The sequence below is a fragment of the Momordica charantia genome (assembly GCF_013281855.1).
Source record: "Momordica charantia cultivar OHB3-1 chromosome 5 unlocalized genomic scaffold, Mcharantia_2.0 BLBB01000005.1, whole genome shotgun sequence".
NCBI lineage: Eukaryota > Viridiplantae > Streptophyta > Magnoliopsida > Cucurbitales > Cucurbitaceae > Momordica > Momordica charantia.
Genome location: NW_028275163.1, coordinates 10,214,097 through 10,235,689, shown reverse-complemented (window position 1 = coordinate 10,235,689; position 21,593 = coordinate 10,214,097). Strand labels below are relative to the sequence as shown.

Genomic DNA, 21,593 nt, shown 5'->3' with positions numbered 1-21,593 from the left:
GTTTTACCTCAAAAACAAACTTTATTTGGAATTCTGTATTATTACATAGATAAAAATGTTCAAATAATGATCCTTTTGACATTTTCTATATATCCCTCGTAATAAAGAGACGTTCTTCACAATTGTTGGTACATTTAATCAGAGGTGATCTAATGAATGATCAAGTGATACATTTTGCCTTTAACATTCAAGGACATATAGTAAGGTTTGGCCTAAAAGAATTATATTTGATCACTAGTTTAAATAATGGTGAATACCCCAAATTTGATGAGATTTATCGAGAAAATGAAATAACTTTCACATTAGGAACATATATTTCAAGTAGTGTGAATCAATTGATAGAAAGGATATCATAATAGTTTTTAGGGTAAAATACTCCTTTAGTCCCTGAGTTAGTCCATGAGTTACAAGATAGATTTCGATTTGTTCTTAAGTTTCAAAAAGTGAAAATTTGGTACCCGACCTTTAAAAAAAAGTTCTAAATGGTCATTAAGCAAAATTGACTGTTAGTTGACTAACGTAAAAATGACATAACATTGTTAAGTTAACCATTTTAAATGATGTGTCAAGATTTATTATTTTTATACTATCTGTATGTTGTGTGGATATTTTTCCCTCTTGATCTCTTCTCTCCTATCTCGTCCCTCCCCCATTCTTCTTCTCCAGTTCTATTCAGATAGGTATCATAGCCACCTACGGAAGCTCTTGCTGGTTTTAGTTTAAGAGATTTAGACGAGTTCTCCAAATAAGGTGGCTTAGAAATCAAAGATAAATCTTGTGGATTTAGGGTCGTTTGATAACGATCTCGTTTCTTGTTTCTGTTTGTTATTTTTTTAATAAAAAAAATATAATTGCATGACTCCCAACACCCATAGATTCAAGAATGATGAAACAATATATTTATTTATGTTGGAACAAATTGGAAATAGAAACAAGAAACAAGAAACTTGTTTTTGTTGTTTCCGAAATTTCCATAGAATTTTGAGAATATTTCTAAAAAAATGAAAAACAAGAAATATAAGTAATTGTCAAATGCTTAGATTTTTTAATAAATTAGAAACGAGAGACAAGAAACACTAAAGTTACCAAATAGGTCTTTAGAAGCTTTGTATTTCTATCACTACAATTTGATGGGCTTAGAGTACAGAAACCGAAAAAAGTGAAGATGGGTAAGAGGAGAGGTTGCAGGAAGCAACTGAGATGAAGTCATGGGTGCTTCAATTCTAGGGTCTATTCATAATTTTCAGCAAAATTTGTAGCTAATATTCTAAAGGCAAGAAATAAATTGCCACTTTTTGAAATTTAAGGACCAAATAGAAACATATCTTCAAATTCAATAACTAAAAATGTATTATACCCTAACTTTTAGCATGGGTTCTGAAAACCATGAAATGGTGGTGTTGAGGGCAAAAACTGAGCAAGACGAGTGTCCACCTCAGGAGAGGGACGAGACCACATACGATTACAGATCTTATGGGGATGCTACCAAGCAGGACGCGTGCCCCCTGCAAAAGAGTGCGGGACCACACACGGTTATATACCGTGTGAATTGGCAGCATGAGACGTGCATTTCCAATATGGGTGGTGCGTCTCCCAGTTGCAGGCGACAAGCCTCAGAACTGCAGGGGTGGCCTCACCTACCAGTTGTCGGATCGTACACCCTCAACAGTTACGGTACCATGCGGCACGCCCCTGCCACCCTCAACTATTGTCATTCCTAGTCAGCGATGCCCAAGGCTATATAAGGAGGGACCCTCACCTTCGTCAAGTAAGTGAAAAACCTATCACTCACACTTACGGTATTTTTTTTCTTATTTCTCATTTCGATTACTAACTTAACCATCAGAGTGTCTTAGGCAAGACACCACACCGGCGTCGAGTTATTTGTTGCAGGTTCAACTGTTCTCAGGCGAACCTACTCGTCCGTAGGACACGTAGCCTCTTCCCGAAATTCGCCGTCAATAGATGGTACAAATTACCAATTTGATGAACCTTTATGTACTTCCTATTAGGTACATCAAGTATATCGCTAATATGTAATATAAGTTATATCAGTTATAATTGATATACCTTAGTATGTAGTACATCAAGGTATATGAATTAGCTGATATATATTGTATGAAGTATATTATTGATGTCATGTTATTTATCACTTATATACTTTGTATAAGATATGCCAATGATGTACTTAACATGTCTTATACGTTAAGTATATCAAAGTGTATCTATATACCTTAAGATATATTTCATACAAGGTTGATATACCTTGATGTATCTGGTATGAATTAGATTAATAATTGATATAGCTTAGTATGAAGTACATTAAAGTAAATCCGTATAATGATATACCCGAATTGATATATTGTTGATATATCTAAAATTTTGGAAGGTTAAAATCGGATTAATTAAATATTCAAATATCAGATTTAAAGTATTTTGTCATATTTGCAAAACTCAAACGTTGTTGCTATATATATATATATATTCATTTATATTCCTAAATAAACATGTGAGGGTGAGGATCAAACTCACAATCTCTTAGTTTGAGATATATGCAAATTACTGAACTATGCTCGCTTTGACAAGTTGTTGCTATATTTGCACAAACGACGAATATTTTGCTATCGATTACAAATTTCAAAGCACTATTAGATAATGGGCCAACTTAGGGCCCAATTAGATATGGGAAGGGCGATTGAATTTAGAAGCCTTGATAAAATCCGTAAAAAGAGTTTATGGGCATAATTATGAAATTATTGGAGTTAAGAAAAGCTTTTAAATCTTTAAAGGGTATTTTAATCAACTCATTGTAGTTTTGATCTGAATCTTACGTTTAGGGACTTAAAATTCAAGCCCTGGGTTTTTAATTACCATCACACTTTAAAAGTGCTGAAATTTTTTCTCTCCCTCCCACTATAGTAGCTAAAGAAACTCAAAAACCTCTAAGCGGATTGTGCCCATATCCCTTATGGAACTTGGCATGAGCGTGGAGGGGCACCGACCAAAGAACTACTGAGGCAAACTCTTTGAACACAACACTTCAACTCCAAAATCAATTTAATTTTGACCCCAATGAAAGGTTTCGATTCAAATTACCTTAGGGGCTTTTGGTCCACAGGTTCGAAATCAGTAGCCTGAGCGTTTGATATTGGAGTGTTGTATAGTCTGGATTTGGACCGCCTATGTTTGGGATGCAGGGTTGTGTAGACAAACCCTGTGTTTGGGGTGTAGGGTAGCCTTAGTCAATTTTTTTTTTCTTTTTTTTTCTTTCTATTGTTTAGGAAAATGTTTAATACTTATATAATCTAGTTAAATTTATAAACCATCTTCTAGGAGATAATTAATTCATCTATTTTGAATTTTCTATTTCTTAATTTAAATTTATAAACCATCTTCCAGGAGATAATTAATTCATCTATTTTGAATTTTCTATTTTTTAATTTTGTAGGTGTGGATGAGATTAGCCTCAATTGACTCTCTCCTCTCTCCTCTCTCCTCTCTCCTCTCTCCATCCACATTCCCATTAATTTTTTATTTTCTTTATTTCTCGATTTTACTTTTTACCTTATTTGTTTTGTAAAAATAATAATTTAAACAAAATCTTTCCGATTTTTATATTTCGTTTTTTTAATTACTATATTAGATATTTAAATATGTATACTCATATATTTATACTAAAATTATTATTAGTTATAAAAATATTGAAATTATTTCTATAATGTGAAATTATAAAATTATTTCATTTTTTAATAATTTAAAAAATATCAACATAAATTTATAAATTTGAAGATTGAAATGGTTTAATTTTAGTCTAATTCAGCTACAATTAAATTTTCATTTATTAACTAAACAATTTCTATAAGTTTTCGTGATTTTCACAAATGTTCTAAAATTTTTTTATTGGCATTTCGTAAAATTGGAAGTTTAACATTTCCCTCGATATAAACATTTTAAATCTTTCTTAAATATGCCGTTATTATAACTTAAATTTTAGTCTAATTAAGCCACAATTAAACTCTCAATGGTAAATTGAAACAATTTTCACCAATTTTCACATCTCTCTAGGGTTATTTATGGAATTTTTTATGACATCAATATTTCAATATACATATTACTTAAATGCTTAGATATGATGATTAAAAAATTTCACTTATAACCTAATTATACAATTAAACTCTCATTTACTAATTTAAATAATTTATGTTGATTTCCACCGATTACAAGTTTCTTGTTGAAATATTTGTCGATATCGATATTTCCATCGTGCAACATTTCAAATCTCGGTAAGAAAGACATTTAAAAAAATAAATAAATATAAATATATTAAAAAAATAAAGATGTGTGACCATAAGGCTGTTCATGAGGTTAAAAGTAAGAAGCCGTGGATTCCAAACCCATGGACCAAACAAAGAATTGGCTTAGGAGACCAAACTCATCCCAAGGCATCCCATTGAGCCAAACATAATCAGGTAAAAGAAACCAACAACTGAAAATTGAGGTGAGGCTAAAAGGTGAAAAGCATTATTACTTTTATTAATCATCAAAGCCTAAAAATATTAGACTCAATAGAGCTATCTATAGCCATTTAGCTAGCCTACCCCTTTTCCTACCAGGAGTAGGTTTCGTAATTGGCCTACGAAATCCTAATTCAATAATATAATATATTGGAGGTAATTTATCGACTGCGACGTGTCAATATCAAAGATCATCGGTTATTAGGATGATCGGGAGAAGCAGTTAAAAAGATTCGACAAAGGCAAGTTTCATCAGCTCGGCCTTCGAAACAAAGCCGATCTACGGTCTACCTACTGGCCAACTTATGTCAGGTGCGAATCGAAGTTAACGGGTATTTGCAGGGCATCAACTGGCAAACATGTTCTTCGATACGATAGTTCGGTCCTAGGTTGTCAAAAGCCCTATCAGAAGCCTTGTCGGGTGCTCGCCTATATAGATAGAGAACACCACCTCACATAAAGTACGCAAAACTATATTCTATCTCGAGTATAGATCGATTTTGTACTTACTAGAGAGTCAGAGTGCTGGTTTGTAGGTCCTTCCTATGACAGTTACCGAGTTCGAGCTTCACGAGCCTAATCAACTTTGTGATCAAACATAATAGTTAGGGTCCGTTTGGTAACTGTTCAGTTTCTTGTTTCTATTTTCTTCTTTTTAATAAAGAAATAATTGCATAGCTCCAATACACATGGATTCAAGAATGAGTAAACAATATTTTTATTTATGTTTTGGAACAAAAATTATAAACACAAGCAATAAACAATAAACTTGTTTTTTTTGTTGTTTCTAAAATTTTGATATAGTTTTGATCATGTTTCTAAAAAAAAATGAGAAACAAGAAACATAAATAGTTGTCAAATACTTAATTTCTTGATAAAATTGGAAACAAGAAACGAATCTATTAGGACTCGTTTAATAGCGTTCTTGTTTCTTGTTCCCATTCCTTCATTTTTAATAAAGAAAAATGAATTGCATGAACTCAACATCTATGAATTCAAGTATGATTAAAACAATTTTTTACTTATATTTTGAAACAAATTGGAATTGGAATTGGAAACAAGAAACTTGTTTTTATTGTTTCCAAAATTCCTATAGAGAATGTTTGTAAAAAACGAGAAATAAGAAACATTAGATTTCTTAAGAAAATTGAAAACGAGAAAAAAAAAAAGATAGCCCTGATAACAACTTCTTTTTATATCTAAAAGCAGTAAAGAATAAAATTAAGCAGGACTTGCCCGCCATATCAAATAACTAAAATACCCCTACACTCCGAAGGGCAAAATTGGAAAATATTAAAATTGCATTGAAAACTCTTATCTCTCGATTGAAAAGTTTTGGGGTGCAGTTAGATCCCAAAGCTAAATTCCCTCAAGTTATATCTCCAAGAGAGGAAATAAATTGTCAATTTTTTTGGTTCACTTCTTCATCATATTTCTAGCACACGTCTTCTTTTTCTTTTTCTTTTTTTTTTACTTTTATTTATTTATTTCTTTCTTTCTTCCCTCCCTGGGATGATGGCTCGTTCTACATTGTTCATTCTCTCACTAATATACTGTAAGTTCGTCGCAGATGGAGGATATATAACAAAAAAAAATAAAAAATCTCATGAAATTCATCTCACGTGTTTGTCATCCCAAAGATAGGATATAATATAATCTCTATTTTTTGAGAATGTTCTTTTAATTAAAAGTTATCATTAATGTCGTGAGGTCGAATACGATTGGGGTTTCAACACTAACATTTAAAATTGTTATAGGAAGAAAATAGAGATCAGGCTAAGCAACCGAAAAGAGGAAAGAGAGCCGAAGAAGGAGCGCATCCGGAGAGAGGTAAGCGCGTCGGAACCCAACGACCCAGGCCGCCCGTAGCCGACCTGGGGCGGCGTCGAGCAGTGTGATTCCCGACCCCCGTGTAAGCCCAATCCGAGTCGACTTGGTCTTGGCCCTGAATAGTACAGCAGCCACTGCCCGACGAAACAGCGGTTTACAACAGCGCGACCCGAGACATCGAGCGAAGAGCTCCAATGCGCGTATTCGAAGCTACGCGGATGTTGTAGTCGCAGAAGCCGGATCAACATCATGACAACGACATTCTGGAAACTGTTGGGCCAACCACAATTGGTGTAATGTCTGGGTGCGTATGGCGGTACACTGAGAGCACCTTTCAAGTCGGCTGACAAAGAAAGAAAAAAGGGTTTCGTCGTCTTTTTCCCACTTTCACCTTCGATTGCGAAGGGATTTGAGACCGGTTTTCAATTCGCTTCGTGAGGCCCATTCTGTGATCTACTGAGTGCATGAGGATTCGACGAATGTAAACCCTAGGAGGTTACGATTCAACTGACCCTGAAGGGATTAGAGGTCGACCATTATAAATATAAGGATAATCCAAACCCTAGAGCTATGCCTAACAACCTCAATCTTTATACCCGACTACTCCGATACTAACTTAAGCATCGGAGTCTCGGTGTTGCGTCTTTTTGAAACGAGTCCGTTGGGACTAAAGAGACGCATCTAGCTTCACATCTCATCCTAATTTTTATTAAACACCATAATTACAATATTCGTATTAAACAACTTCACTCGCATCTCATTTTAGAGGGATACATACGTTGCCAGTGTTTGTTGAATGGACATCACTACGTTTTTTTTCCTTTTGAATTTATTGTTTTATCGATTTATATTATTTTGTGAGTATTTTAGGTCAAGAGTTTATTACTTTATATTAATAAATATTCAAAATTTAATGACATACTTTTTTAAAAATATTTTCTTTTTTAAATAAATATTTTATTCTTTTATATTAATATGTATTTCATATTCTTATTAACTTAATAATTAAAATTTTTTATAATAAAATCTAAACTCAAACTTCGTAACTAATTTTTAAATTTTCGATTAAATATATTTCATAAATACGAACATCAAAATTCATAAAAAATAAATACATAGTTAAAATTGAAATTGCATGTCTTGAAATTTCATTGATTACAATAAAACAAACCTCAAAATTCTTAGAAAAAAATTAAGACTTAACCTAATTCCTATTCTTGGTCATTTGGATCATCATCAAGGATATTAGCTCCTCTTCGTTGTCGTCTTCTCCTACGATCTGGTATCACTCCTTCAAATTGCATCGATCGATATATTTCGGTAATATTAGATAAATGTATTCTACCGCTATCAATCATATTGGGCATGACATTATGGAAAAAAGATGAAAACAAGTTTAATACGGATAAATAAGGTGGTATAAAAATTTAATAACGTTTTAATATTGAGTCTGTAATAAGTGAGAAAAGCATATTAACGTTTCTAAAAGAGATGAAGATCCAAACTCACAATATTTTAATCGATGATATACGTTTTAATGCTAGGGTTAGATTGGATTCATATATTTACATTTTTTTTGTTGTAGGTTTATCACCATAAATCAATTAATAAGGTTATGTATAATAAATTTTGAAAAGTGATAAAAACAACAAACTTATACTTTCTCTAAAAAAAAAGTTATAAAGTAAATCATCATCCTTCTGTTTTCAATATCATATATATATATATATATATACCATTTTAAATACTATTTTAATTTAGTCCCTAAATACTTTTTTTTTACTATTTTGGTATTAGTAGTTTCAATTTTTGTTCCTTTTAATCTTTAAATTTTTGAAATGTTTGAGAGGTATTTTGAAACTAAAGTATAATATGATATCTTTTACAAATTTCCGAAACTTCTAAAATCTTTAAAACCAAACATAATATTTCAAATATATATAATATCTTTAAAAACAAATCTGTAAAACTTTTTTTATAACCGTATGAATTTATTTTTTTGTCTTTTAACACATACATGCTCCAAAGTAAAAATACTTTTTTTTTAGTTTTCGCTTAAATTTTACAAATGTTTTTAAAAAGTAAATAAACTCACAAACTTACAAAAAAACGTGTGGCACTATATATATTTTTTAATTTTCACTATTTTTTCCCTTTTCATTTATCAAAACCCACGAACCAAAAAAGAAAAAAAAACAATTTCATAATCCATGTTAGTTCTAAAAAACAATGAAATACACGTGCACTTTTGAACTTCAATTACTAAAACAAAAATATGCAAAGACATGCCTCAAATAAAGTTCATATTGAAAAATATTTCCATATCTCAACAATCATATGTAATATTTTAAATATATATAATAAAATAATTAAAGATACCTGTGTTGTAGACAAAATCTCGCTCGAAGTTTGCTATTTCTATTAAATTTGAACGGTTCCTAAACAAAAGAAAATTAATAATGAAACTAAAAATTAAAAAAAATAAACAATAAAATAATTAACAATTACCTTAGAAGAATGATGGTGAAGATAAAATTGAAGGGAAGAAAGGAAGGAAAGAAAAAATGGAAGGGAAGAAGGGAAGGAAACAAAAATAGTATTAGAATGAGAGTGATGGTGAAGATAAAATAAGAGGAAGAATGAGGGAGTGAGAGGAAGAATGGAAACTCACGGAGTTTTGAAGGGAAATAAAATGAAATTTGAAGGGAAATAAAAAAATAAAAAATGGAATACTAGAATCGTGGTGCAGAAGAGGTTTCTTGCAAGGAACCTCTACACCCGCCGAACCGTCGAAAGTGGATTCCCTGCATGTCCTTGTATTTCCAATACGGATGCGTCTTCCCTAGTAACCTCGTCAGAACTCAATTGACGTAGTCTGTTCCGTTACAAAAAGACACAACACCCTAAAAATTCAAATACTTTAAAACTCATCAGTTTTTTTCAATTTACTTTGAAAATGTTTTCAATTTTCAAAAATCCCGGCAAAAGCTACACCGATCTTAGTGTTTACTGTTTTGTAGGTCTCATAAATTCCTTTGTTTTAGAAGATTTGTACGAATTCGACGAGATCCCAATAGGCCAAATTTCTGCACCATCATTTGCTAACAAAATGACAGTAAATGTGATTTAATATCTTAAATGGTTTGAAAAACACTTCTGGTTCTTTTGGTGTTTTTTGTTTTTCCATACTTTTATGAGATCTTGGCAGTAGGATTAGGATATGGATGAGATTCTCAACATAAACATAATTTTTGAACCTCTCGAAAATGTCAGTTGCCTGCTTTTACTCACACATCACATGGATATCTAAAATCGGATAGAACGTGGTATATGCTCATTTCTAGTAACTCTGCACTATATTAGGATTTAAATATTATATTATCTTTTCTCAAATTTAAATAAACAAATGTTACTGTTCACATATTTTTTCTAAGAAAAATTATCCTTCAACCATGGATATTTAAATATATAGATAATGTTCGATGCAGAAATTTAGAAAATTGTTACACAACCTTTGTGTATTTTTTATGTATTCGTAACCTTAACGCTGTGTGGAAACATTTTTCCGGATGTCCCAAAGGGGGATTTTTTAGAATTTCATCAAGTTAAAAAATACTTCACACCCCCCTTCACTTGTGGAGGGAGGGTTCGAACACTGGACTTACTGCTCTAATATCATATTAAGGATGAATAAACTACCACTCAATCTAAAACTAATTGATTTTGGTAAATTTAATTCATATATTAGATATCTAACAAAGTCGAAGGCGCCAACCTCCTTGAATCGGGAACAAGTTCACAAACCCTCGAATCTAAGTTTGCATCCAAGAGAAAGCATAGGAAATTGTAACACTCACAACATAAATATAAATCAAGTACATTAAATTATTTGAGTTTCTCTTCTTACATAAATTCATCATGAACACACGTCATTTTTTCCTGGTAGGAGTTATTTTCGAGTAGCGGGAATTTTGTCTCAATGTCATAAACATAGTTCAATTAGTTAAGATTTTACTTTCCTAAAAATTGGATATTCAAATCTTCAGTCCAATGCAAAAGATTTATCTATGCTAAGAACTTGATGTAAAATAAACATAAAGAATACAATTGAAAATGACATAAATATTAGAGACTAAATTATCCAACTTGATTACCTCTCTTTATTTTGTAAAATGATACAGCTTTTCTTAAGAAGGGTCCCCCCATGTTGTCGTAATTAATTAATGTGTTGAGCTTTTTAAAACGCTAACTTTGGACATAAGTGAAAATTATGATTTATTGAGTGCCATCAACTTTCGCATTTATGAAAACTTAAAAGCAGGATGAGGAGGCAATTAAATTAAATGGATAATTTTACTATTTTAGCGGTTTTGGGCTTCAAAAAGAAGGCAGCAATAATTGAAGGGCAGGGCCTGGGCTATATTAATAAATTATTAAGCCAGATGTCACGTGACACTGCCAATTGCCGTCACATGGTATGGCTCTATTCTGATTCCTGCCATACGTATAACTGCAATATCCAATAACTTTTATTTATAGAAAACAAAAATTATGAGTCTAAATGAAATAAGATTTATTTTTGAAAATTGTTATAAGATTTTATCGTCTAAATAGTAAAAGTACTGAAAACAATTGTGATTTCAATTTGAAATTTAAAACTTTATTAAATTTATTATGCAAAGTACTTGACTTCATCCTAGGGAGAGAGACCATCGTTCAAAAAATTGATAACATCTGAAGATTATTATTAAAAATTTCATAACTCATCATATTTTCCTTTCAAAGAAAAAATTCCATTTTTACTTTATATTTTTCTTTTAGTTTGTTAAATATTTAACTACTTAATAATGGGGTTGGGTTGGGGTACAAATTTCTCCCTTAATGGTTGATAACTCACTAATTTTGATAAAAATCTATATTTTTACATTTGTCTTTTTAGTTGTCAAATATTTAGTGATCATAAGAATAAAATTTCTCATTACACTTACAAAGCCAAGGATTTTTTATTTTTTTTTTATATTCGTGAGTGTTCGGACTAGTTTATGCACATCTCGACTAATCTCGTGATTGTGAATTACTAATGCATAGGATAGGTGTCATCCTGGAATTTAAACTTATTGTCTTAATGAGTACTATTCCTTTGGACCAATGAAGCACCAACAAAGATTTTCCCATCTTTAATAGTGGTTAGAACAAGATTGATTCTCAATGGTAAGGAATGAAATATTTTCCATATATTATTTTATCTTATAAATATATTTCATATTTTCCAAAATTAAACCAGGTAAATTACGAATTAGGTAATATCGCAAAATAATAATGATACAAAATTTACAACATACATGTTAATAAATTAATTAATAATATTATAAATTATACTAAATATTTAATCATTATATACCACTAGTTTATAAATGCATTACAAAACTCACCTTTAACAATTTATTAAACAAAATTTAATTTCCAAATTTGCTGCGAAATAAATATTCTAAAACATAAAATCCAACTCTATTTTATTTTTTTCATATTACACCATAAATATTCAGACTTTTACAAATAAAATTTTCATTTATATATTTTTATAATAATAATAAATTGAAAAGGGAAAAAAAGTGGAAAACGTATTCCAGGATGGGAGGAGCAGGAGGCGACAGCGACAGTGAAGAAAAACATCAAATACACGAGTAAGGATAAAGAAATCGAAGCAAAACGACAAAATACAATTTACCCAGTAGTTTCCCTTTCCGTTTTCCCCACAAATCAAATCACAGCCGTTGGATGAAGTCGGAATCAGATATCCCTATCCCGCTTGCACTCCGGCGGCAGCGTGGGGTAGCGCTTCCGGTCGTTGCAGTAGTTGTAAATGGTGTACTTCTGGCGAACCCAGGCGAGCCTCCGGTACTGCAGCGCGTCCAGGTCCTGGAACTCCTTCTGGTCCCACCAGCGCTTCCCTTGCGTGGCGCAGAACTTGGCCTGCACCGACGACTCGCAGCCGTCGACGTGGAAGCCCTTGTAGGAGGCGACGAAGGGCGCCTTGGACCAGTCCGTCTTCTCGAGGCCCCCCCTGGTGGCCCAGTCGTCGGCGTTCCACAGGCTGGAGTAGATCTTCATGGGCTGGTCGAAGGGGAACTTGACGCCCAAATCCTTGCTGTTCTTGAAGACGCGGATGGGGACGTCGTCGACGAAGAACACGATCATGAACATGTTCCAGAGGACGGAGTAGGAGTGGTAGTCCTTGGAGGGGTCGAACCAGAGGTAGATCCGCTGCTCCCGGTCGCCCTTCCCGCCGGTGAAGACGTTGGTCTGGAGGATCGGCGGCTGCCCGGATCTGTTGCCGAGGAACTCGAAGTCGATCTCGTCGTGCTCGGCGTTCTGGGAGGAGAGGTAGAAGGCGGTGACGACGCCGGCCGAGTCGCCGCCGACGAGCTTCATGCGCATGCTGAAGTGGCCGAAGAGGTAGGAGCCCTTGGACTGGAAGCCGGTGCCGGTGTACTTGTCGAGGACGAGTGCGACCTCGGTGCCGCCGTTGGTGTACTTGATGTGGTCGAAGGCCCACGTGGGGACGTAGTTGCGCCCGAATGGGACGTCCACGGGCCTCCTCGGCACGGCGCCGAAGGCTCCGCAGGCCATGGCCAGGAGGGCTACCAGGGAAATGTGGAGATTGGAGGCCATGTTTGTGTCCTAACTTGTAAGGAGAGAGGGGAGTGGAGAAGGTGCTTTTATAGAGTGGGATTTGGCGCACGGTTTTACGCCAATGACGATTTCGAGAGCCGCAGTTGGGTCAGTAGATGGCGGTGCTGTGGTGAGTGGCTAAACAATAATTAATAATAATAATATTATTATTATTATTATTATCTGTTATTTATTGGCCTTGAATTGTGAGAAAGGCTCTGCGACTCTGCGCGGGTGCACGTTATTCGGGGATTTAAGACGAGGAAATTTCAAACATTTTAAGTTTATAATTTTATTTTAATTGAAGGGTTAAATTAATTTTTGTAAAGGAGGGGTTTTTTCTAGTGAGAGATTCAACCATGATCTTAAAGGTGGTTGCTGTCTTTTCCATTTGAAATAAAAGGTTGAATTCTGTGAAATATGTTTGACCATATAGTTCAAGTGAAAATAGTAATCTTTTTTAATTCAATAATTGTGTAGGTAGAATCATCCAACTTTTAAAATAGTAATATGTATGTTTTATTCTTAGGTTTGACCAAGTGTTATTGTGTTGTAAAAGTTTGGTTAAATTAGGGTCTTAATCAATTTTGTAATTATATTTTCAAGTTTTATATTTATTCTTCTTGCACTTTTAGTTAAAAATTGGCTCTATGATGTGAAACTTTGTTTCCCTTTATTTTATAATATCACATATCACAAATACAAGCTTCACTCTTGAATTATGCCAATAATGCGAGGTTTCCATGCTTATTTTATGAAACTTGTTTCAATAATGCGAGGTTTGACAAGTCATATTAATTTAGAAAAAAATATATATAATTTTATTTGAAAGACAGACCAATAATTCTGTCTTTTGGTACAAGTGGAAATGAAAGGATTCAATTCATAGTGTCTTAACTAGACACAAGTGTCAATTACAGTTGAGTTGAACTGAGTTCATATTGGCATAAACCAATAACTCTTAATGAATAGTGGGCTATAAATAGTATGACAATTTGTCATATTAAAGTATTCCTAATATTTAAAACATCTAGTTAGTTTGGTAATTATATAATATACAAAATGTATATTTGATTATTTAGGTAAAAAGAATAATAATTAAAAGTATTGATATGGTACAACATATAATGACATTGTGACGTCAATAAAAAGAGATGGAAATAAGAAAGTGAAATTGAGAAAGAAAAAAAAAATGTGAATGTTGATTTTGGATGGATGTCTGTCGGCGTGGTGCAAAGCAGCGTGTGTGGGGAAACTGCTGCGAATGGGAAGGGAAATAAGTAGGGAGGTGCGTGGAGGAGTGAGAGATACATAGAATTTGTATATATAATATGGTCCAAAAGTGAGAAATCACAAATGATGGTTGCTTTTAATACTTGATGGGACCAAAACAAATACGACGCAATCCTCTTTGGATATATCTGTAAAATAATGTTACCTTGGAAAGAAAAAGAGAAGATATTTTACGTTTTTAAAATTTTTAAAAAGTGTCAAAATTTTATTGGTAATAAAAATAGATGTGAAAATATATTAAAAAAATCGACGAAACATAATTAGGCTCGTTGATGGGAGAAAAGAGAACGGTGGTTGGATAAAGGGAAAGTGAAAATGAAAAAAAGGAGGGAGGTTGGCCTTTGTGATCATAACACGTGGCTGGTCTCCCAACACTCCTTACCTGAGCACATGGCTTTGAATTTCGCGTTCTACGCGCTCAATCCGCTTTCCGCCCTTTCTTTTTTACTTGTAAATTATAATTATAACATTTAGATTCTTAAGGTAAACTTTCCTGTAAAAATATTGCTTTCTCCGTAGGTTTAGTATAATGTGTAGGGATGGGAGGAATCATCCAACTTACAATTTTATTATTAGAGATATGTGTCAATTACTGCTAAGTTATGTTCATTTTGACTTTCCTTCCTAGATTTGAGGTAAGGCTTCAATTAGTTTCATAATATAAAATATTAGTCGGTATTTCAACATTTTACTTCGACATTTCTATCGATATCGATATTTAAAATATTAGTTAGTTCAAAATCTTTTACCTTTTATTCTCGAGATGTGAGATAAGTTTTTTAAAGACTAAATATAAATATATCTCACACCTTAGGAATCAGTGTAATATTTGAAAATTTAAGGACAAATCAAAAGGGTAAGATTTTGAAAATTTATCTCAAATCTTAAGCCCAAAAGGGTTTTTTTTCCCTTTTTTATTTTATACTCAGTATTCTAAAAATGTTTATTTTAATATTTTAACTTTCAAGTTTAAACATTTTGTTCCATGGATTTTTAAAATAGGAGTGGAGGATTGAATTGTAACATTTATGGAACTTGACTTGTTGAGCTATAATCATATTGGCATTCTTTTCCTATTAATTTTTTAGTAGTTCGGTAATGTGACTTATGTGAACATAACCATATAAATTATCAGAAATGGGACGAGGTATTGAGTGAGTGGTTATTATGAAGTGACGTAATAATTAAAGACAAGAGTGGTTAATTTTTTTAAAAAATTTAGATACTAAAATAAATAACCAAACATGTGTAGTTCAACAATTAAAAGTATTAATTTTAATTGGAGGTTGAAATTCATACCTTTACCTCTGTTGTATTAAATGGAAAAAGAATACTAAAATAGACCCTTTAAATTTTCAAGAAAATCAAATTATAATAAACTAATATGAAATTAAAACTTAGTTATGATTTCAAAAGAGTATTGATTAAAGAGGTAAAGGGCATTATAAGTTATAACCATAAAATAAATAATAACAAAAATGTAGTAAAAAAGGTAACCAAAAAATTTCCACAAACGTCTTCGCAGATTTTTTTTATTTGTTATTTTATTTTTTCTAAGATCGTCTTTGTAGATTGCTCTACTGTCGGCCATTATTTTACCATTCCTCAACATCATCACTGCTAATATAATTAAGTTTGAAAAAAGAGTAATTCCTCTCGACATCATCACATTTCAATCCTTCCTTAAAAAATAAAAGTTGGAATCTTCACTCTATTCTTGTTGAATTCAAGAAGGGAAAAAAAATTTTATATAAAACTTTATTTGTCATTAAAAACAAAAAGAGGGTAAAATAAAGGAAGAGTAATATCAATTTTGAATAAGCAGATCTGCACATCTATTGATGCTATTTTTCGATCGAACTCACACGTCGGTGACGAGCTGACGTAGACAATGTGTCAAGGTACTCACAAGTGAACCTGCACAGGAAACAAACATTCTGACGCCCAAGTCAACGCGAGCTCAAAAGTCTCAGATCGTTCTTAGAGAGAATTGCATACTTGGTTTGTGGGCGGAGTGTCCCTTTTATAGGCAGACTAGGGGACACAGTATTGTTAGTTTGTTACGACATACAATTATGACTATCGGGCCCCCTAGGACGGTGGTCGGATCTGAGGTCGGAGTCCTCAGGTCGGCTAAGTTCATTTCCTCACCTCAGCTCGATAGTGAATGTCGAGCTCCAACGGTTTGTCCGTCATCTACATTGTCTCGAGCTGAGCATATGTCTAAACGTGTCGATTCGATTTTTGACCATCAATAACATCTATACATAATTTTCTACTTCAAATATTTGTAACCACTAAGCATAAGAATGCACTAGTAGAAATTTTGTTTATCGTGACGTTTTTTAAACGTCACAAAAACCTTTCGTGACGTTTTTTACGCCGTTACCTATATGGCCATCACGAAAGGTATACATGACGTTTAAAAAACGTCACGAAAATTAGCACACGTGACGGTTAAAGACCGTCATGCAAAACATAGACTTCCGTGATGTTTGATAAACATCATGAAAATGATTTCGTGACGTTTTAAGACTGTCACGATTAAGACTTTTCGTGATATTTAAAACAAGTCACCGTAAATGAGTAATCGTGACGGCATTTGATTTCGTGACAGTTATATAATGTCACTGAAAGATCTTGAGTAGCGAGGAAAGGTCACGTGACATCCTTTCATGGCCTTTTTTAAACGTCACAAAAAAAAAATTTCATGACGTTCAATAATCGTCTTAGAAACATTTTTGTGACGGTTTAAAACCGTCACGAATGATATTATTTTGTGACGATAGAAAAAAAATCATCGAAAATATATTTGATTTTGCTTGCAGATGTCGCGTAAAAGAAATATCATATAATCAAATTGTAGATCGAAATCGCAAATACATTAATTTAGATAACAAAGTTGAAATATAGTATTCTTAAAGTATTCTCGGACTTGCTAGTACATTATATTAAACATGTTCAAATTCCTACAAACACAAATTACATAATTAAACAAGTCTCACACACCAACTCCAACAAGGAAGCTCATCCATCAATTATTTGCATTCTTAATTGTCGACTTCTTTGGATTTATGAAAGACCTAATGAAAAAACCAATACTCAAGTTAGATAAATGAATAACGAAAGATACATAAGGGAAGAAAGTCACTTCTAAAAGAATGTGTCTATCTATTAAAAATTGAAAAGGATCGTGATCTTTGCAAATAACATTCTTAAATAAGCCTATCATAATAGTAATGTTTGCAAATACATATCCCAACACAACAAAATTGATTAAACAAAAACCAACCTACGTACACTTCTTCTACATTCTTTAGTAATATCGCATAAAATTTAAAAATTTAAACAAGTATCACAATGATTGAAAACGTACATTAATCTTCTACAACACTACAAATAATCAACATTCATAGTCTGTCTTATCAACTTACTCAATAATCTGATAAAATAACCAACATAACGACCAAGCAAAGATAGAAGCGCAATTAAAATAAACAACATGCCTACACTTTTTCTACATCCTTGAATTACATAGCACACAAAATATCAGTATAATCATAAGGTCTGCTCCACCTGTCGTGCACTGCCGCCGATGTGTGGTCGTGGAGGAAGGAGCGACGCCGTGGGACATCAGAACACGAAGTTGTCGCCACTGCTGGAGGTCACACCACCGCACCGGAAGGGAGAACGCTATGGATCTGCTGAAGTTCGTCGCAGAGTTGCTGCTGCAAGCTGTTGGGATGCCGCCGCCGTGGGGATGCTGGAACGTCGGAAAATCTACGCTGCTACTAGTGTAGAAGATGTTGCTGTTTGGATAGTGAGCTGCCGCCGCAAGCCGTGTACCCACGCCGGGATCGTGCTGCAGTTAGCTGCTGTAGGAGGACACCAACCACCGCTCGTGCTGCTTGCTGTCGTTGTCGGAGAAGACACTGGAGGAGGAGACTAGGGTGGGTGTTTGACGGTTGATCAATAGAGAGGGAAAGAGTTGGGGTTGCTAGAATTTTTTTTGTTCTTTTCTTTTCCCTTTTTCTTTTTAAAACATAGTTTTCCAAAATAATAAATAAAATAAGATTTATAATCTTATGAATAAAAGAGGATTTTTTCCTCATCATTTTCCAAAAAGAAAATTTATTTTAAAAATATTTGGAAATTTATTTAATAGATAAACTTAATTTAAAACTCAAAAATAAAATCAAAAGGGAAAAATTAAATTTCCAAACTTTGAATTAAGATTTAATTAAAATCTATTTCCAAAATTTGAAAACTAAATTTATCTTAATCCAACGAAATTAAACTCAAATTCTAATTTACTAGAACTTCAAATTAGAAAAATCCAAGAATTAAAATTATCAGCTTAGGGGAAAAATTCAAAGGCACAATTTAAATCTTAAAATAAAAATAACCAGAAAACTCCGGACGTTACAGTGGTGGTCTGCAGTACTTCGCATGTGGTGGTTAGCAGCAGTTTCAATGCTTACCGATTGAAGCTGCTATCTCGACTTTCACCGACTGAAATGGTAGCTTCGACCCTCACCGACGTTGGATTCAACTGGTAGCGTTCGATTTCACCATCGGAGGCCTTTGATTTGACCGCAGCGCTCGATTCCACACGAGGCGTTTGGTCTGGCGGCATGGAGGTCAAAATCGTGTAAAGGGTGAAGGGAGATTTAGGGATTTAGTGTAAAGAAGATTTTTTTACAAAGGGGTAAAAGATATTTCTAGAGAATACAAAACAATTTTTAAATTCCAACAAATTAGTTTAAAAGATTTTTTAGTTAATTTTAATTTTTCTCATTTATTTTTCTCTATGTTTTGAGATTTATATACTCCATAAAAAATTTCATTTTTTTTTCAAAATTTGCAATATGTAAGCATTCATTAAATCTTTTTGGATGGAAGGAAAAAAATCTATGAAAATTTTGGGTATTAAAATATATAGGTAAAATTGATAAGTAAAAAGAAAAACTGCAATTATTTGGCCCTCAATATTTAAATAATATTATGAATGCAAAATTTCGAATAAATTATAGGCTTTTTGAGGAGTGATGTTTTAAGTTTCATGAAATCTCAAAATTTTATGACCTTTCGTGACGTTTAAAAATCATAATAAAGTACCAAAAATCATGCATCTATAAATATATGTTGTTTCACTATAGTTCAATATTTTACAACATTTTTTAAAATATAATAAAAATTTTAAATTTTATAGTCACTCTAATTCAATATAAATATCTGTTGTTTCATAAATTGATAAAAAAAATTTGTGACGATGAATAGAGATGTACTTTCTTGCTTAAAAACATGGAAGTTTAAAAAATGTCACAAATGACGGCAAATTCGTTAGTCGTCATGTTTTCCCACAGAAAATATCGCTCCACCATGTCATGACGTTTTTTAAACATCACGAAAAGCAATTTTTCCTGACGTTTAATAAAAAGTCACTAAAATATAGTTTTCCAACTTATGGTGACGTATAAACAACGTCACGAAAAGCATTACCTTTTCATGAATAAGCAAAAAATCTTCTTATCGTGATGATTCTAAAACGTCATGAAAAATAATATTCCGTGACGTTTTTTACGTGTCATGAAAAAGCCGGCAATTAAAAGAACTCTGCTTTTCCCGCGAAAAACGTGCCTCTTCATTTCATCACGTTTAATAAACGTCACGAAAAATATATTTACTTTCCAATTTTTGTGACGGTTACAAAAATGTCACAAAAACACGAAATTCGGAACATTTCTGTCATTTCCCGCAAAAAACGTGCCTCAAGTTTTTCGTAACGTTTTTTAAACGTCACGAAAAACTAACTTTTGGTCAACTTATCGTGACAGGTAAACTCGTCACGAAAACACGACAATCCAGAACACTCCGTCATTTCTCGCCAAAAACGCGCCTCCAGTTTTTTGTGACGTTTAAAAAACGTCATGAAAGGCCAAAAACCCGGAACTCTCCGTTTTTCCTCCAAAAATACGTTTTTTTACCTTTCGTGACATATTTAAACAATGTTGAACAGTATTTTACTGTTTTTGAGCGTCACAAAATCTCAATATTCTAGGAGTGATGATAAGTTTTAAGCATAGGAAGAGTGAATGGACTGAAAAATTAACTATGGGAAATGAAGTAAGTTAAAAAATTAAAGATTACTTTTTGATAAAATTGTTGAGTTCATTTCTAGTAATTGTCACCAATTTTTAAGGGTGAAAATTTAGACTTGCATATTAAATTTTGTTAGATGAGAAAGAAAAAGAAAAATTCCCTCCTAAAAATTTATTTTCTTACCATGTTTTTCTCTTTTAAAAATTGTCTCCTCCTCTCTCCATCTCATAATTCTCTAACAAAAAGGCTTCCTTTCTTTTTCAGCTTTTGTCCCTACGGTGATGCACTTTAGTCTCTAAAAATCTTCACGGAGAATTCAATTTCATCGGGTCCATGTCGGAGACAGCGGGACAGTCGTTACACCATTCGTGCAGGTCGCTACGGGAAAGCAGAGGTAGTACTTCGAATGGCGAAGAGAGGCGGCTCGGCAAAGAAGGAATGGGAAATCGTCAAAGATGACTTCTTTGTTGGCGAAACGAAGGGTTAAATAAATCGTCTATTCCTCGAAATTTCAAATATCGATAAAAATGTCAAGATCTAAATTTTATAGGAATGTCGATTGAAATGTCGATGTCAATAAATATTTCTGAAAAGATTATAAAAATAAAAAATTCGTAAAAAAAATATAAATTAACAAGCAAGCATAATTAAAAACGAATTATATCAATTCTATGTCTATATTAGTGATATTTTTCATATATATATTTTTCAATGTTATGGAAATGTTGATTTATTCCTCATATTAATACTGAATCCATGGGTTATATGGAAATATCGATACATCGAAGAATATTTAATTCAGTATTTTTCCTCTCGTTTAACAAGAGGTCTCTTGTACCAAAAGATTAAAAAAAAAAATCACTAAAATGTTCTATATATCTCCCAAATATTGGATCAACTCCAAGAACTTACTATTTTAGGTGAGGAAAAAATCTCTGAGAAGAAAAAGAAAACTTGCATAAAGACAAAGATGGTTGGGTAGTACAAGAGGCAATTAGGTAAATAACATAAAATAAATATGTACTTTTAATTATAACATAAAGTTAAAAATTTTATAAAAATAGCATAATTCAAATTAAAGTTTTTAAATTAAATTTATGCAATGTAGTGTAATTTATTTTCTTGTTTATTACAATAATTTATTTCAGTGAAGGAAAAATATGATTTGTAAGATTTACTAGT

General features: G+C 32.7%; 1 protein-coding gene and 1 long non-coding RNA gene across 2 annotated transcripts; both read right to left on the bottom strand.

Moving 5' to 3' along the window:
- Nucleotides 1–7,453: 7,453 nt before the first annotated feature.
- On the bottom strand, nt 7,454–9,008 carry LOC148211281 (uncharacterized). Its single transcript, XR_015791058.1, has 3 exons — nt 8,853–9,008; nt 8,724–8,782; nt 7,454–7,635 (listed from the first exon to the last, which is right to left on the bottom strand). It is a non-coding gene; the product is annotated as an uncharacterized LOC148211281 (long non-coding RNA).
- Nucleotides 9,009–11,830: 2,822 nt separating this feature from the next.
- Nucleotides 11,831–13,130, bottom strand: LOC148211280 (xyloglucan endotransglucosylase protein 2). The gene has a single exon (XM_088124161.1). It carries the CDS (start codon nt 13,014–13,016, stop codon nt 12,135–12,137), a length of 882 nt encoding a protein of 293 aa, XP_087980287.1. The 5' UTR covers nt 13,017–13,130; the 3' UTR covers nt 11,831–12,134.
- Between the last annotated feature and the right edge of the window lie 8,463 nt (nt 13,131–21,593).

What these genes read in the sequence shown, in the direction of transcription:
- LOC148211280 (XM_088124161.1), bottom strand. Translation starts at nt 13,016, where the DNA reads ATGGCCTCCAATCTCCACATTTCCCTGGTAGCCCTCCTGGCCATGGCC.